This window comes from Musca vetustissima, unplaced genomic scaffold (assembly GCF_032173495.1).
Source record: "Musca vetustissima isolate MV318-11 ecotype Yass unplaced genomic scaffold, APGP_CSIRO_Mvet_v1 utg11440, whole genome shotgun sequence".
In the NCBI taxonomy this organism is placed as follows: domain Eukaryota; kingdom Metazoa; phylum Arthropoda; class Insecta; order Diptera; family Muscidae; genus Musca; species Musca vetustissima.
In genome coordinates this window covers 219790-238861 of record NW_026882610.1, presented here as the reverse complement: position 1 = coordinate 238861, position 19072 = coordinate 219790, and the positions used below count along the sequence as shown (strand labels likewise).

Sequence of the window (19072 nt, the reverse complement as noted above, 5' to 3'; positions counted from 1 at the left end):
AATGATTCGATTCGATGGGAATTAAAAATCAAATGGAATAAGGTAAAATTTGTTTTGGGGGAAATGAAATCAAAATATTGAAAATGGAATTGAAAACTAATTAGGGGAGGCACCTGACAAAATTCTATTGTTGGCTTCTATTGTTGGCTTAGCTAGTTTGGCACACATTTCCCCAATAATACCTAATAGAAATATAATAAATAATTAGGGTTCTGTTTTTCTTGGTCCTTAGTATACAGACAGACATTCAAGTCTACATTATTTTCCCCGACGAGAAAAATAATTGCTGGTCTATAGAGCGCTAATAAATCTTACATTGAATTAGCAAAAGAAGTCATGCATGCCAGCGTCTAATTAATGCAGAAAAAACACAAAAAAAGAATTTCGAAACACAACAATGTTTCATTTGTCAAACTAAAGCAATTTATTAAGAGAAGCCAAATTTTGGCGAAGGGGTGAAGCAGGGTAGGGAGAAAAGACATTTTCGCTCAATTTACCTAAGAAAACATAATAAATTTTAAATAGACTACAAGGGAAAACCCAAAGAATGCTAAGTGAAAAAAATGTTTTCATGAAATTTGAAACAAAAGAAAAAATACAAAAATAAAGACGGATTATTTTTAAAGTATAAACAAATATTAGAAAAAAATTTAAAAAAATCTAAAATTTTTGACAAGATGCAATTTAAAGAATTTTAATTTAAGTGAACATTTTAAAAAATATGACACATAATACATTGGAATTTTGACAGAATTTGACAATTAAATAATTGCGGAATTTGATAATAGACACGAAGCGAATTTAGGAAAAATATTTTGTATTTATTTTGTAAATAAACATATTACTCACAAATATGTGTGGCGTGCAATTGAAACCTTATCTAGAATTCAATAAAACCAATTTAATAATCTCTCAAGTAATCAATCGCTTCATACCGAAAAGGGTCTATTTTTATTTTGTATTAGTAATTCAAATTCAACCTTAATAATATCAAGTTAAGAGTCATAATTAATAATCGAACAACAATCGGAAGACATTTTTATGATCAAAACAATTGTAAAATTTGAACATTTTGGCGATAAAAAAAAATAAACAAATGACCACGAAGAAATATTCTTTGCAAAAATATTACGAAATTGTGGAATGATTTTTTGTATTAATCAAAATATTTGTTCAATAAGGGTTGGCATACTTTGAACAGAAAAAATGTTTAATACAATTTTTGTAATTTTATTTTTGTATGAAAAAAACGGAGTTTTATTTCAATTATTTAGTGTCTTAATAAAAATCGTTGTTGCTACAGTCGACTCCGGAAAAAATCGGAATGTTTGTTTCAGTTATCCGATGTATTCACTTAAGCGGAGTTCGGTTAACTGAAAATAATTTCAGTTATCGGAACTTCTCATAAACATTGTCAAGTTGTAGGATTTTCAATAATTCATATTTTATATCGATTTCGTAGGTCTCTAATTTTATGAAAATAGACGATAGAAACTCAAACTGGTTGACATGTTCACTGCTCAAAGGATTTTTATTATGAACAGTATTTTTTATTCGTAAGGTTTCATATTAGCCGATTTAAGTCTTTTTAATAGCTGTCTTGCCTCCAATAATAGGGTTTTTAAATGAGTAACATTCTTCCTTGCAAAATTTGTTCATTATATACTCTATAATGAATGAATTTATATATACATGATACACACGTTCAATACGTCGGAAAACTCATTAATTGCAGAGCAAAATATCTGTTAGGGCGGGCTTTGAAGATGTGTATTCCTCAATGCAAAATATTCTGTCATTATCCTTCATTCTCACAATTTTCAGTAATACGGAGTGATTTGAAAGGAAATTGGAATATTTGACTAAAAAAGCTATTTCAGTTATCCGATATTTTCAGTTATGCGAAGTTTCACTTATGCGGAGTAAATTGTGGGCGATTAACCTAAAATTTAATTGTGCAGGAAATCAATTTCACTTATCCGATATTTTTCAGTTAAGCGACTTACAGTAAAGCGTAGTCGACTGTATTTTTTTAATATTATTTGTCAAAAGAAAATATTTCTTATTGTGGCGTATAATGTATGACATCAGTCATACGCCACATGGTGCTGTAATATTTCCAAATGCGTCTTCATTTGTGTCTGGAAAATGACGATGTAAAACGAAACGTTGTAAATCGCTTTTAAAGTTCGAAAGAGTTTCAAAAATATAATATATATTGCCAACCTTTAACCCTTTGTGGCCCAATGTTGCCCACAGGCAACAAAATGTTTTAGCGCTAATATTTAATACACTGCTAGTATATATATATTCTTTGGATTTTATATGTCAAGACCTGATTATGGACGACACATATCACAAGAAAAATCTAAAAAATTCAAATTTTTGGTAAAGTTATGAGCTTATTAATATAGAGAAGAGGGCAAAAATGTGTACAGTACTAATTTGTGTATACAGTCCAAATTATTTAAATCGCATCGTATTCGAAATATACGAATTCTGCCGTCAGAATTATTATTTTTTCTTGATTTTGATTTTGATTTTTTCGTCGATTTTGCATTTGGTTTTCTTCATATTGGGCTTTTAATTTTCAGAAAGTATGTACTGTATCTCCCGAATGCAAGGATGTAGCGATGTCAAATTTTGTCCATATCTTATCTAGGATAGTTGCATTAAATCTGTGAACAGAAAATTGATCTATGATTACGGAAAAAAATTCGGGGCTCAAAGAGTTAAAAATTCTATATAGAATATATATTTTTTTATTTCATAGAATTTTTTAAGATTTAAATCCAAAAGAAAATAAGATGACATAAAATTTTATTGGAATGCATATCTATGAAACAAATATGTGGCGTATAATTTATATATGTAGTCATACGCTACAACTGCCATATGTGTGGCTACTAATACTAATTTAATACACCTCCTTACTTAATTTATATTTTTCATTTATATATTTCATTCAGATGCCAAGAAATTTATTATGTATATCTTAATAAAAGAGTTTATGGTTATTTTAATAAATTTCTTTATTTTATTTTTTTTATAATGAAACATCAAAATGAATTTAGTTATATAAATTGTGATATATATATATATATATATATGTATATATACAAAACTTTTTTCCACAAGAAAAAATACTATTAATAATAAAATAATCATACGATTTTTTTTTGACCACAATTTAGGTAAATTTAAATATTATTTTTCTTTTATCCATTAATTATAAATTTCATATTAATTATACACACTGGGGTTCAAATAGACCTTAAGGTCCTTTGTCAGGATATATTTAAGTATTCTATAAAAAATATTAAATGACTTTTTGTATATGAATAACATTCGGATATACTATGAGTAGATGTTTAGTGATTTGAATAATAATACCTTCGAAACCTTATATAATATTTAAAGACCTTTAAGCCTCTATATAAGAAGGCATTAAAGATATTTTATAAATAGTGAAGCCGATCAACTCAATTTTTATTAATATGTTAATTACTATATTATAAACACATACGTTTTGTTGATCATTTAAATACTAAAATGCAAATATTTTGTAAATAGTACCAAAAACTACATCACTGATATTAATACCTTATCATACAACCAATACTAGACGATGATCTTGTTTCTCATAAGTAGTACCTTAACTCAATTTAATTTCAATAAAATTAGCTACACTCCGAGTCCTGGACCCCCGGCTCTAATTCGTTTAGCGAACACTGAAGGCTTAAGATAATTACCCACGCTAGCCCATGTTGATGGACTAGATCATCAGCTGGAAGTAGTTCCTAAACAAGGAGTAGCCAACATTATTGTAAATCTTGTTGTTTAGAGTTTCTTCAATAGGTCTTAAAACCTTCCATATGAATAAAGACTTATATGGAAAAAAGTTGGAGCTACTTCTCAAAAAAAAAAAAAAAATACTAATACGCTCTTCGGCTTGAAATGAAGATATAATAAAAAAACTCCATATTTAAAGGACTTTTAGACGAATTGTAAATATATTTAGGGGTTCAAGATCTGAATAAAATGTAACATTAAAATCTGAAAAAATAAAAAATAATGCAAAAAAAATTTTGTGACTTTAAATGTAGTAAAATATATTACGTTTAATTTTATTGGAAAATGCAATCAATCAATTTTTTGAGTTTTAATTTCAAAACTTTGGGTTCCAAAGACACCACTGAGCGTATGGCAAATATATGAAGTATACGCCACCATTGCTAACTAATTCTAAAAAATTATTATTACTAATACGCTCTTCTGTTCGAAGTGAAAAAATAATAAAAAAATGCTAAAAGTTTTTGGGGAATTTTAGACAAAGTGTCAATATTTTCAGTGGCTATGATTGCTTATTTAAATATCCATTTAAAAAAAGTAAATACTTCACTTTTGCCTTATTAATATAACTAAAGGCAATCAATAAGCGTATAACAAATGTATGAGGTATACGCCCCAAATTAATTTTTTATTCATGTATTAATCATACGCCAATTACATCCTATAAATTATTATTACTAATACGCTCTATGAACCAGTAATGAATGAATACTAATAAAAAAGCCTAATGGTTTTGGGGAATTTTAGATGATTTGTCAATATTCTCAGAGGTGTTCATGATCTGAATAAACAAGAGACACTAAAGTTTCTATTAATTTGTTATTTTTTTTTTTTTTCAATTTTCTCTTCAAAGAACCAAAGATGTTATTGACTTTTGAATCGAAAACAAAATTCGATTAAAAATTCCAAAACTTTAGGCTTGTAAGTAAAAAGTATTCTAAAGGACCACTGTGCGTATGACATATATATGAGGTATACGCCACAAATTAATTATCTTTCTAAATATTATTATTACTAATACTTCTTACTGTTCGATATGAAAAAAATATAATGATTGGGAATTTTCAGAGGGAGTATCATTATTTTAAAGGAGTTACAAACTCTGAATAATTATATTCCTAATATTTATTTCATTTTATATAAGTTTTAAGCAATATAAAATTCCAAATATTTGTTCCCACAATTTATTTCCACTTAATCCCCCTACTGATTAAATTTCCAATAATTACTGCTTCATTACTAAAAAAAATCAATTTGGAAAACTAAAAAAAAAAATAAATTGTTTTAATTTAATTTAATTTTTTAATTTTGATATCATGCTATTGGATGGACCACTGAGCGTATGACAAATATATGAAGTATACGCCATAAACAACTGATTTCATTTTTATATTTTAATCATACGCCAACTGGATTCGAGAAATTATAATTACTAATACGCCCTTCTACACGAAATAAAGAAATACTGAAATTAGTTTTAGGTTTTTGGTAGATTGTAGATGATTTGTTTTCAAATTTTCATGTTTTAATCGGAAAATTGTGTATTTTCTTACTTACTGGAAAAACAATTAAATGCCCTGCAATGTATCCGAATCTATGAGGATTTCCATAAAACAATTGATTTAAGAAATGATAAAAATTGAGAATTTTCAGAGGGAGTATCAATATTTAAAAGATGTACAAAATCTGACTATATTTTGGGTTTTTCTTTCATATTATTTTTATTACTTATTTTTATTCCTAATATTTATTTGGTTTTATATACATTTTTTTTGTATTACAAAAAAATCAAAATTTTCGTTCACAGAATTTATTTCCATTTAATCCCCATACTAAATATTATGTTTTTTATTTTTTTTTATCAAATCAAATTAAAAACAAATATATGTAAATAAAAATACTATTTCTGTTGTTTTATTAAGAGATATGTAGCTGCTACTAAAATTAAAATCGAAAAAAAACACACGCCGCCGCCTCTTAAAAAATTGACAAATGAAAATTAGCCAAAAAAAAACATTCGTGTTGTTTTCGTTTTACTTTTCTTTTTTTTTTAAAAATTTGTATACAATGAAGAAGAAAACAAGCCAAACAATAATAACAACAAAAACTATCAGCACAACTAAAAAAGAAAATTCAAAGATCAGCAATACCACACAAAATAGTAATACTCAGGATGTATAAAATTAACAACAAAAAGACATTGTCATCATGTGGATCGGTCGGTCAGTCTGTCTGATGTTGCCCCTGCTTAGAATCATCAGTTATAGTATATATGTACCCACCCACATAAATATATGTGTGTGTTTGACTGTAGAGGTATCACAAGTAATTGTAACTAATTCAAATTAATTTAGAATAAGTTAATCAAACATCAGCAACAATAACAACAACACCAGCAGCAGCAGTTCTACAATAATTTGTTGAGATAAACTGCACGCCGTCCATCACACACAGCCAGAATGAATATCCCTGAGATAACGACAAAAAAACGCACACACGCGAATTTTTTTTAAATTTCTTTTTTTCGGTTTTTGTTAAACACTGTTGTTTGATATACAACAACAAAAAATAACGCTTATTTGTTGTTTAAATTTGCAATATAATTTATTTAAAATTATTCCACAGATGACACGATTTTTTATTTGAGTTTTTCATTAGCAATACAAATTATATTATTTTTTTTTATTAATTATTAGCATCAAAATTCGAAATCACAGACACCATTTGACAACAATATTAAAAATTTAATTTGATTTGTTTTACTTTATTTCAATATTTTGTTTTTTCTTCTTTTGTGCGAAATTTTTTGTGATTAAAATATCCATTTCTTTTGTTAATTTTTGTTTTAGTTTTTTTTTTATATAATAAATTTATTTTTTTCACACGCTTCTATTCATTCATTTCGCCCGTCGTCTTTAGGAGGAGGATTGCGCGTTCTAAACATCTCGAATTTTCAAAACAAACTGAAAAAATTAATTTCTGTTTTCAACAGCATCAATGTTTGCCATTTTTTTTCCTCCTCATACTCATTCATGTTCAATTCGCATTCTTTCCTTTTATTCTCCGCCATCTGTGAGATCTGTGATCTGCACAGATCTGTTGAGTATTATGAGGGGACCTGTCGAGGGTGGCAATTTGCCCATCGATTGTGAGAAAATTGAGACCAAAAACAAAATATAATTTTGCAAAAGGTGAATTTCTTTGCGGAATAGTTTCTCATCTGTATTTTATTTATTTTGTTTTGTTTTTTTTTTAAGAAAATTAGCGAATTTTTCCCACGACTGTTTTTCTCCAATCATTTTCATGTGAAATATATGCAAAAAGAGATGAAATTTGCCATACGCCAAAATATTAAGGTTGTAGTTAATCAAACAGCTGCCTGTTGCCATGTAAGTGGTATGATTAGTGGTCGTAACGTAACGTAAAGTAACGTGGAATAATAAAACATTATATTGATGGGATTTTTAAAACTGTAAAGGGAAAAGTAGCTTTGTAGAAAGGGACACAAACTTTTCAAATGCTCTGAATAAGAAATATATAAACCAAAATGTATTATAAAACTAAAAAAAAATAAAAAATATATTTTAAAGAATGAAAAGAGAAAATAATTGCCATACGCCAAACTAATAAGGTGGAAGTTAATCAAACAGCTGTTTATTGCCATGTAAAGGATATGATTAGTGGGCGTAACGTAACGTAAAGTAACGTGGCTTAGCAATAACATTAAATTGGGGAGATTTTTAAACCCAGGAATGGGAAAAGTAGGTTTATAGAAAGGAATACTAATTTTTAAAGGCTCTGCATAAGAAACATATAAACCAAAATGAATTATTAAACTAAAAAGGATATTTCTAAGGAATGAAAAGAGTAGATAATTGCCACACGCCAAACTATGAAGGTTGTAGTTAATCAAACAGCTGTTTGGTGTCATGTAAAGGGTATGATTAGTGGTCGTAACGTAACGTAAAGTAACGTGGCTTAGCAAAAACATTACATTGGGGAGATTTTTAAACCCAGGAAGGGAAAAGTAGTTTTATAGAAAGGAATACTAATTTTTTTAGACTCTACATAAGAAACCTATAATCCAAAATGTATTATAAAACTAAAAAGAGTAAAAAATATATTTTTAAGAATGAAAAGAGAAAATAATTGCCACACGCCAAACTATTAAGGTAGTCGTTAATCAAACAGCTGTAAAGTAACGTGGCTTAACAAAAACATTACATTGGGGAGATTTTTAAAACTGGAAAGGGAAAAGTAGCTTTGTAGAGAGGAACACCAATTTTTAAAGGCTCAGCATAAGAAACATATAAAATAAAATGAATTGTACAACTAAAAAGGATCTTCTTAAGAAAGAAAAGTGTAGATAATTGCCACACGCCAAACTATTAAGGTTGTAGTTAATCAAACAGCTGTTTATTGCCATGTAAAGGGTATGATTAGTGGTTGTAACGTAACGTAACGTGGCTGAGCAAAAACATTAAATTGAGGAGATTTTTAAAACAAGGATGGAAAAGTAACTTTGTAGAGAGCAACACCAATTTTTAAATGCTCTCCATAATAAACCTATAATCCAAAATATCTTATTAAAAAAAAACAATATAAAAAAGAGATGCAAATTGCCACACGTCAAACTATTAAGGTAGTAGTTTATAAAACAGCTGTTTATTGTCATGTAAAGGTCGGGATTAGTGATCGCGACGTAAACTAAAAGTAATGTGGCGTAATAAAATGTTAAAGTGGAGAGATTTTTTAAATCTTGAAATTCCATTTCAATAACTCATTTATGAGCTTTGTAAAAAGGAATACTCATTTTTAGAGGCTATGCATAAGAATGAAAAGAGTAGATTATTGCCACACGCCAAACTATTAAGGTAGTAGTTAAACAAACAGCTGTTTATTGCCATGTAAAGGGTATGGTTAGTGGTCGTAACGTAACGTGGCATATTAAAATATAAAATTGGAGAGATTTTTAAAACAAGGAGGGGAAAAAGAGCTTTGTAGAATGGAGCACCAATTTGTAAAGGATCTACATAAGAAACCTATAATCCAAAATATGTTATAAAAGTAAAAAGAGTAAAAAATAACTTTTTAATAATGAAGAACAAGAATGAAATAGAAAGGAAAATTGTCATACGCCAAATTGTAAAGGTCAAACAGTGTCAATTAATTAATAAAATATTAATAAAAGTTAGACTTTTAGAGTTCCCTTATATAAGACTCATTTTTCCATTTAGCAAAATAAAAATGAGAGACATTTCAATTTGAAACATATTTTACAATTAATGTCCATTGAATTTTTTGTAATTTTTAAGGTAGTACTTGGCAGAACAGCTGTATATTGTCATAATTAGAAGAGGAAGTTCACGTAACGTAACGTAGCTTAATAAAATATTAAATATTTTGAGCTACCCTAAATGGAACCCATTTTTTCATTTAGAGAAATAAAAATGAGGGGAATTTTTATTAAAAAAAAATTCTTAATTAATTATGGAAATGACGTAACGTGACTTAATAAAATATTAAATGAGGTAGAAGAACTTTAAGGAAATGAAACACCGACCTTTAAAAATTTCCCCAATTTTTAAAATTGTCATGCGGTAAATTTGTAGTATAGTTCTTTAAAAAACAGCTGTTTATTCCCCCAATTAGTGGATAAAAAAACACTATATGAAGGAGAATACATTTTAGCGAATTAAACCCTAACAAAATTGAATGTCTCCAAGAGCTTTGAAAATAACTTGGCTTAATAAAATATTAAATGGAGAAGAAGTCACAGACCTATAACTGAGAAGAAGAGCAAGAGCTCTATAAAAAATCCAACTCTATTTAAGTAATATCAATGGGAGGTACCACACTTTATAACACAGCTGTTTCATGTCATTTGAAGTCATGATTAGTGGGCATAACGTAACGTAATGTAACGTGGAGTAATAAAACATTATCTAAGAGATTACTAATAGAAATAAATACAATTTGATAGGAAATCAAGTTAATTATTTTCTATATGATTTTTATATTAAATTGTATATATCAATTTAATATAAATTGGTCCACTGAGCATATGAAAAATATATGAAGTATACGACATAAATTCATTATTTCATATTAATGGATATTAGTCATACGCCAACTGGTTTCGAGATATTATAATTACTAATACGCTCTATAGTTCGAAATGACAACCCAAATTGTTAAAACTGGAGGCCTTATATTATAAAGTCTTTTTGGAAAATCTTTAAAATTTCTAATGGAAATTTATTGAAAATACGACATTTGTCTCATCAAACTTATAGAAGGTTATGACGTATATAAAATGTTTGCAAACAAATATCTAAAACAACACACACAAAATTATAGAACTTACAAAATTTGAATTCATAATTTATTAGCCATAAACGTTGACAACTTTACGTTATTGTATAAATATCTAAAAAGTCAACAACCACTTGTTATAGTGTTTTTATGTTTTGGCCACAAAAATACGGCCATAAAAGATAAAAAAAAAAAAAAATAATAATAAAAAAATAAGTATATCACCCACCAAGTAGCAAATAAAAAAGACTACAACAAAATTTCATGTTCGTGGACAAAAATAAAAAGTTTAAATGATGTTTCTTTTTTGTTTTTGCCCGAAAGACTATTTTGTACACCAAATAATTTTTTCGACATATATATACATATATTAATTTTGAAATTATTTAAATATTGTTATGTTTTTCACACTTTTCCCAGAAAATATACCGCAAAAACATTTGTTTTAACAGCGAAAAAAAAAATACAATTGAAATTGTTTTGTCTGTCGTGTGTCTATGTTCCGCCAAACATGCGATGCATGGTTCTATCAAAAGGAATTCATTAAGTGTTTTAGTAATAATATACCAACAAAATAATCATATAGATATATTTAACACATCAATTGATCAGTTGCCAAAAAAACAAAATTCATATACATATAAATACATATATCATTTATTTTGCTATTTATTTTGAAAATGAATATTTAATAAGAATATTTGTTTTGTTAGAATATTAGACTTGGAACAGTCTAAGGTTGCTATAAAGAATTCGAGGGCAAACTAGTAATTGAATATATTTTTTAATAGACAACTGTCTACTTTAGAGAGAACTTTGTTAAAAAGAAACAAAACAAATTTCAACAAATATTTTTCTGTGATAGAATCACTTTCCATATATACATATCGTTAGGATTATAGAATTTTTTTGATTTTAATTCAAAATCAAAACGAGGGACTCATTGTCGAACATGTCACGAAATTTATTAATTATTATAATTAATGATTTATCTCTACAATATATATATATATATATATATAGAAAAATTATTATTTATATTAACTTACCATAATCTGAAAGTTTGACTTTCTCTAGGAACGGATCAGCAACAGGCAACTGGAAAATAAAAGAAAACAAATACATTGATTAATATGTTTATAAGCAAATTAAATATTTATCACTAAATTTAAATAATACTGGAACTGGAAGCTTTACTAAAAAAAAATTTTCTTATAATTGAGCATTTTGTTTGAAAAAACATTTAATTTTCTATAAGCGTGATTTTTTTTTTTTTTAAATTTACATAGTTTTTGTTTCATAATATCTATAAGAAATTGTTTTTATAAGAAAATTTTTTATAAGCAAACATGCTTATTCTTTGGCCCTATCCCCTTCTCCTTGTAAAATTTTGCAATGTTTGAATCAAAGTTGCGGCCTCCGGAGCGATCAGAAAATCGGACATAAATAAAGTTTTGGTCCATTGCATCCCCTAAATATTAACAGATCTTTACCAAAGACAATAGGGGACTTCATTGGTCAGAACCCATCCTACATGCAAAATTTCGTGAAGATTGGTCCATAACTGTGGCCTGTATCGTGTTTACAAGATCGACTCAGCTAGTCGAGATATGACGATCGGTATACTTAAAGGTGGATCTAGGACCAATCCGGACCTGTTTGCTCTGTTGAGAGTAACTATTTACAACTTAGACACTAGACAAGAAAACTTAATGCTATAAATATTTGTTAAAATATATCTTCTTCAAGCCCTAAACAACCACTCAGAAGAAATAATGATGATGCACTTCACATTCAAGTATCGGATAGGGCCTCAAGTATGGCACACCTTTCAAACCCAAATGTCTCTTGTAACAAAGCGAAGTACTTAGCTGACCAACGAAATAAACTGCATGAAAATTTCGCTGGTGCCTCACTTCGAGATTAACAAGGCATTTACAAACTATACCATACCTTTCCCACATTCCTCACTAATAAATAGTTGTTTTTTTATAAAAACAACAAACTGGGATTCAGCCTGACTATTTTGCAAAAACAAAATACAAATGGTATCCCAAATAAACCGCCAACACTACAAAAATATTTTTATTCAGAAACTTATTTCGATAGGATTTTCTAAAACGCATGAAATCTCCAATTTGTTGTCAAATGTACTGATATCCTCCCTCCTTATATCATATTGTCGAAGTCGTATTTAAACACTCCATTTCGCCATATATTTGATATCGGTTATAGCGACTAATTTCGACGGTCTCTTGACCGTCGAACGGATCCAAAAACAGCCCATAGTTTTTCTCCCCATTTAGAATTGACATTTATTAAAAAAAAACGCTTCCACTTATTATTATTTTACGCTTTTTTTGGAGTGTACAATAAATAAATGAGCTGATTTGTTTTTGTTTAAAGATAACATACCGACGACGACGGCTGTCCATGATCAGCAGGGCGGGGCAGATATTGTTGGTATTGTAGTTGGTTGGTGGTTTTATCGCTCTACCACCACCATTGATACTCTCTACCGGCCCATTGTATTGTTGTACATGGTTTAAAGTTTATTTACCATGTCATTCCATATTTTTTTTGTTCAAAATAAATTGTTGTTTATATTCGTTATTAACATTTGTAAACAATTTCATAGTTGCCATCGAGGTTGAAATTATCTTCTGTTGACTTACAAAAATTGAAATAAAATCGTTTGTAACGACATGCCACCATTGTGTTTTATTTTATTATTTATTCATTATAATTTTTTATATATTTATTTTCAATATTATTTTTAAGCAAACAATTTGTATATTTTGTGACAATAAATATTCCCGTTATTGCTAATAACCATGTATCTATGTGAGTCATTTATTTGTATTTATATACTCTATACTCGTACATGTGATCTAGAAAATGTGTCACATTAATTAGTAGCTTCACTAATTTTTTTTTTTCGTACTGTATACCAGTAACCAATAATTAGTTAAGTTATTATTTGCTATGTGAATATACATACAAATATTCGCCAACTCAATGAGAATTCACACACACACATATTTGCAAGGTGGATGTGAAATGAAAATTTCGCCATAAAATTTATAGTTTCTCATCATATCCATTCGAAAGAGGATCTCTTTAAATTGAACCTTTGATTTGATCCGTATTCATAAAGAATGGATAAATTTTTTGCCTAGAGAATATATCTGATATAGTTTGGTCGTTCCAGAGCAAACTAGTTCAAAGGAACTATTCAGCAAAAGGAACTATCGGTACTAGTTTCGGCTCTTTCTTTTATCGAGTTCATTTTTGCACTCGTTAAACCATGTTCCTTTTGATTTAACACATGATGTAATAATAAGGTAATTTAAAATCGACTGTAAAATTTTTCCTAGTAATTTTTCTCATGGTCGGCAACATTTCACGTCGAATTCAAGTAGAAACTATGCACAATTAATCGGATAGCCAGATCGAATTAATTGACATGCACCAGACTGAACGAAACGGAACTATAGAACTAAAATAATGGCCTAGTTCCTTTTCCGGAGTGAACAGAAAAATATCGAACCACTTCAGGAACGAACCATAACACCCAATTTCCTAATTAGAGCCAATATGAAAAACATATTGCAAATACAATTCATATTATGCCTTATTACTATCAAATATACCGTATATCGATTGATTCCGCCATATGCAATCTTTGTCAAAAATTGAACCGCAAAAACTGAAATACAATAGAATATAAAAATTTATAAAATACAATTTTTGATCTTTGTAACGTGGTTTTCTCGTCGGCTGAGGTTAGCCCAGTCGTGTCCAAGGTCTCCATAAGGACCCAACAAAACAAAAAGAGTAGTGTCTCCCTTTTTGGGGTTAAAATCTGATGTTTATTGATTTTAATACTAGTGTGTTTATATATAAATATGCGATACAAATAATTGATTTCGGGTGGCTTAATATGCTGGTGATTATCGGGAGCGGCTATGACGATTTAACGGTGATTGGGAATGATGGTTATATGGTGTCAGTACGATGATCGGCAACGACGATTTCACGGTGATCGGGAATGATGGTTATCAGGTGTCAATACGATGATCGGCAACGATGATTTAACGGTGATTGGGAACAATGTTAGTAGTTGCATACTGACTAAGTTCTCGTACAATCTACGAACAATATGCCGAAGCCTCTATGTGGAACAGTAAACCGAAGTCTCTGTGTGGAACAGTAAACCGAAGTCTCTGCGTGGAACAGTAAGCCTCTGTGTGGATATATTTAGGTAGCGGGAATGATGATGATCGGCAACGATGATTTAACGGTGATCGGGAACAATGTTAGTAGTTGCTTACTGACTAAGTTCTCGTACAATCTACGAACAATAAGCCGAAGCCTCTATGTGGAACAGTAAACCGAAGCCTCTATGTGGAACAGTAAACCGAAGTCTCTGCGTGGAACAGTAAGCCTCTGTGTGGATATATTTAGGTAGCGGGAATGATGATGATCGGCAACGATGATTTAACGGTGATCAACAATGTTAGCCACCAAAAAGAATTGTGGAATAAACCGATCTATGTGTGGAACAGTGCCGAATCTCTGAACAGCCACAACCACAAAAAGAATTGTGAATGATCGTAAGTGCAATGAACATTCACAACACAAAATAGCAAGCCGCCCTCATTAGATGAAAGAGATGTACTTCAGCTTGCGGAGTCACAACGTGAATGAGAATTAGAGAGTAGCTGACGCGAGCAAATGCCTATGTACTCGTTCCTTGTACTCATGGGAAAGTCATGCTGTAGTAGTGATAGTTTCCGTTAGAGTTGGGTCGTTCTAGAACGAATTAATTTAAATGAATTATACCGCAAGAGGAACGATAGGTACTAGGTCCTGTTCTTTCGATAATCTATTTACTTTTGCTCTAGTAATACCTTTTTGTTCTCGTTCACTTAGGTCATTTTGCATCAATCTTTCCGTTCATTGACCGAATAAACTTAAGTGCCCCAATGAACGATTGAAATAAATGGAACTAACGACTTTTTTGATCGGATTTAGTAAAAAAAACTTATCCTTAAATTTAAAGTACATTTTCCGGCAAGCAAAACACGTTTAAATTTTTCAGGTGAAAAACATCTTTTGGCTGCATTCAAGATGGTTCAAAATATTTCTAGATTGAGGTATAGATGGAGATTGTTCTTCTCCAATTGTCAGAATTTCTCAAATACGATTAGGTTAGGTTGAAAAGAGGGGGGGTTAATAACACCACATGTCCAACAAAAGAAAGACATATACTTAAGCCAGTTGAGGCATGTCGTGCGCTCTAGAAATGAAAAGAAAGTTAGAAGAGTAGATTTGTCTTCATTTGAGTCAACCCATAAAATTTTAGTGATCTTTCCTGTCCCCTCATTAACCCAAAGGGTTTTGTGGGTCTCATTCGCCCATGCCCTCATTTCTTGGCGTGGTGTGCTAAAGGGTTTGGCGGTTTTAACATCAATTGTGGGTAGAGCAGTGGCACTTCCAGCTAGTTGGTTGGCTATCTCGTTGCCTGTGGCTCCTGTGTGACTCGGCATCCATATAATTCATGCAGGTCCTTGTTATGAGAAATTATTAATGGTATTTATACATTCCAATACAGTTTTGGATTTAATTGTTTTGGAGGATATTGCATTTATAGCTAGTTTGCTATCCGTAATTTTATTGGTTGTATTTTTCCTATGTTCGAATTTAACCAGTTAAGACACTCTGTTATAGCTTGAACCTCCGCCTGTACATGGTTCTTCAATAAAATGTCCATGTTCAGTCTTTCCTCCTAGTCGAGAGTCATATCCATATCGCTCGACATGCATTTTTTCAGAACTTAGCGACTAAATTCTTTCTTGAAGGTGCAACACTTTATAGATGATTTGTTTTCCGCAGCCATATCATAATATTGAGAGTAATTATTTACAATTTACACACTAGACAAGAAAACTTAATGCTACAAATTTTTACAAATCTACGTAATCTCGTACGAAACGTCGACATCCCATAATTGCAGCTGTAAATTTTCAGATTAAGGTTGTGAAAGGATAGCTCACTCGTCCAGTTTGAATATATTTCTTACTCTCTCTGTGGCGTATTGAAGGAAAAACACTTGTGCTCCGGCTGCGGGCTTTATTGAGAGTAACTATTTACAACTTACACACTAAACAAGAAAACTTAATGCTACGAATATTTACGAGTCACATACACCGCTGAACAATCACATTACAATTAATCAAGTTGAAATTTCCTTTTAGATACAGCTCACTTAAATAGAGAAATATCGATCACTGTGCGTCGATCTTTCTCGTTCCATTTCTACAAAGAACTAGTTTCTTAGTATAGTTTCATTGCTCCCTAATCCTGTGAGTGACTATTTACAACTTACACACTAGACAAGAAAACTTAATGCTACGAATATTTAGGAGCCTTTTGAGTACTTCCCTCTGAAGGCTTCATTACAATTACTCAACGTGAAATCTTCTTTTAGATACATTTCACTTAAATAGAGTTGTTCACAATCAGTTCACTGAGCGGATCGATTATTTTCGTTCCGTTTCTACAAAGGAACTAGTTTCTTAGTATAGTTTCATTGCTCCCTAATCCTAGATAGTTCATTTTAATCTCTTTCGTTCATCGTTCATTTTTTTGTTTCACTTAGTTCCGTGTTGATTCGTTCGTTAATGGATGAAAAAATCAGATTCATCCGAAAGGAAATAAGGTAACTAGATTATATGTATTAACTAAAAATCTGGGGCTAGTTTCAACCGTTCCTTTCGCAGAATAGTTCTAACGAACTAGTTCTTTCTATGGATAAGTAAATCGACGTTCGACTAATCTACTTTTTTAATGAAAAGTCAAAAAGCAAAGTCGACTTTTTGTAACGACCCAACTCTACTCGTAAACCAAATTTTTCGGAGTCGGACGAAATTTTAGCTATGTTTAAAAGGTCAATTTTCCTTTGAAATTTTAAGATCATCGGTTATACCATAAATTTATTGAAATTACATGTTATGTTAACTATATGTTCGTCTATCCCATAAATATTTTGATATTACTTTTCGACTTCGGTATTTCGATCTTCTGAGAGCCAGGAAAAAATGCACTTTTGAATACCTGAAACCTACGCAAATTTTTGCAATATCTTAGAACCCCTTTGTAGCATTTTAATACGCATATTTATTGTAGAGAAAAAAAGAGATCGATAGAGAGCGCACAAAATCCAATTGATACGTCATTAAAAAATAAACAAACAACCACACACCCATCGAACCAACTAACCGCATCGAACGAACCTACCTTCTTTTGTGCATTATTAAACAATGGGGGACAATCGGCAAACGATGGATCGTAAAATTCACTACGACGGCGTACCAGCAGACAACTATGGACGGGAGATGTGGAGGAGCGGCGTCTTGGTGACTTGGCCTTATCCGATGTATTGTAAACCAATGGTTGCAATGGTTTCGACGTGTTCATTGTGTGATGGGGAGATTGTTCGCGTGCCATTGTTACATGTGAATGACCGATGCCGCCGACGCCTTGGCTGACATCGACGCTGCCGCCGCCACCGCCGCCATCATTCACAATTAGACGTTTATGCTGTGGCGGCATTACACCAATACTATTGCCAAAGCTATGCAAATTATTGGCGGCAGCACGTCGTGTGGATTTTTCGCGACGACGGCTTACGTGATGTGAAAAACATACACCATCGGCTTTGTCATCGTTTTGATCATTATCATCGTCACGATGATAGCGATTCGCATTTGTGACGAGCGGAGATTTGTCTCGTCGTTTTGGATCAGCAGCAGTCGTTGTTGTTGTTTTGCCATTTAAAGTAGCAATTTTTTGCTGCTGTCTGTCATCATCATCATTTGAGGAGGTCATTTCATTTTGTATTTGCCCATTTTCATCATATTCGTAATAGTGATCGATTAACTTCGGCAGATTATCGTATTTCTTTTTACGATATACAGGTGAATTACTTAATGAACGGGCCTTACGCTGCTGCAATAGCATGGCAATGTGTTTGGAGGGTGGTATACCTTGTTGTTGCTGATGGTGGGGAAGATGATGACTTTCGGGTACTATGCCAAGGGAATTTTTACGCACAGCAGCGGCATTTGTTTGGGGCAAGACAGACATGCGGGGTGAGGAGTTATCAAACAGTGAATAGCGGCGAAACATTGTTGTTGTTTGTTTTGGAAACCAAAAAATCACAACAACAATAAAAAATATAAACAAATGGATTTCTCAATGGAAACACCACACAAGTACCACAATTACACTTGTTTCCGCACCCACTTGTATTTATTATTTTTTTTCTTTTTAATCTTTTTTTTTTTTTTTTTTGCTTTATGAAATTTTCTCTATTTTTGTTTCTTAAAATTTCTTTCACAATTTTATTTTTGTATGTATCATGCAATGTGTAATGCTTCTTCTTATTATTTTTCTTTTGTATTAAAGTGGACCACAATTATTTTTTCTTTGATTTCTTTTTTGTTTGTATTTCTTTATTCAACCACACACTTTGATGCACAATAATAATGGATCGCACTCCTTTTTCTGTGCTGTGAAGTGCAACAACTTCTTTCAACGGACGGCGTGCCTTTTTCTCCGTTAAATAAAAAAAACCGAAAAACGAACCGAACACTAGTAGAAGTCCAACGAAACTGGTTTTGTATGACCAAGATAAATGCTAAAATACCCTAACCCACCAAAACAAGCAACAAAACAACAACAACAGCATGATCAACGACGACTCTGTGCAAAATCAAACCCCAGTGAGATATACAACAACAACTACACTGCCATAACAGGAAACCATAGTCAGAGAGAGAGACAGTGCTCAACTATGCGAGTGAGTGTAATAATCATGCATTAACTTGCGAGCAATTAT

General features: G+C 30.9%; 1 protein-coding gene across 1 annotated transcript in view; it reads right to left on the bottom strand.

The window, feature by feature from the left end:
• The window catches only part of LOC133329153 (serine-rich adhesin for platelets), a 185425-nt gene that overhangs the window by 14112 nt on the left and 152241 nt on the right, over nt 1-19072 (bottom strand). The window contains exon 8 of the mRNA XM_061537646.1: nt 11217-11265. Within this exon, the coding sequence (XP_061393630.1) occupies nt 11217-11265 (49 nt within the window). The remainder of the gene's footprint in view (nt 1-11216; nt 11266-19072) is intronic.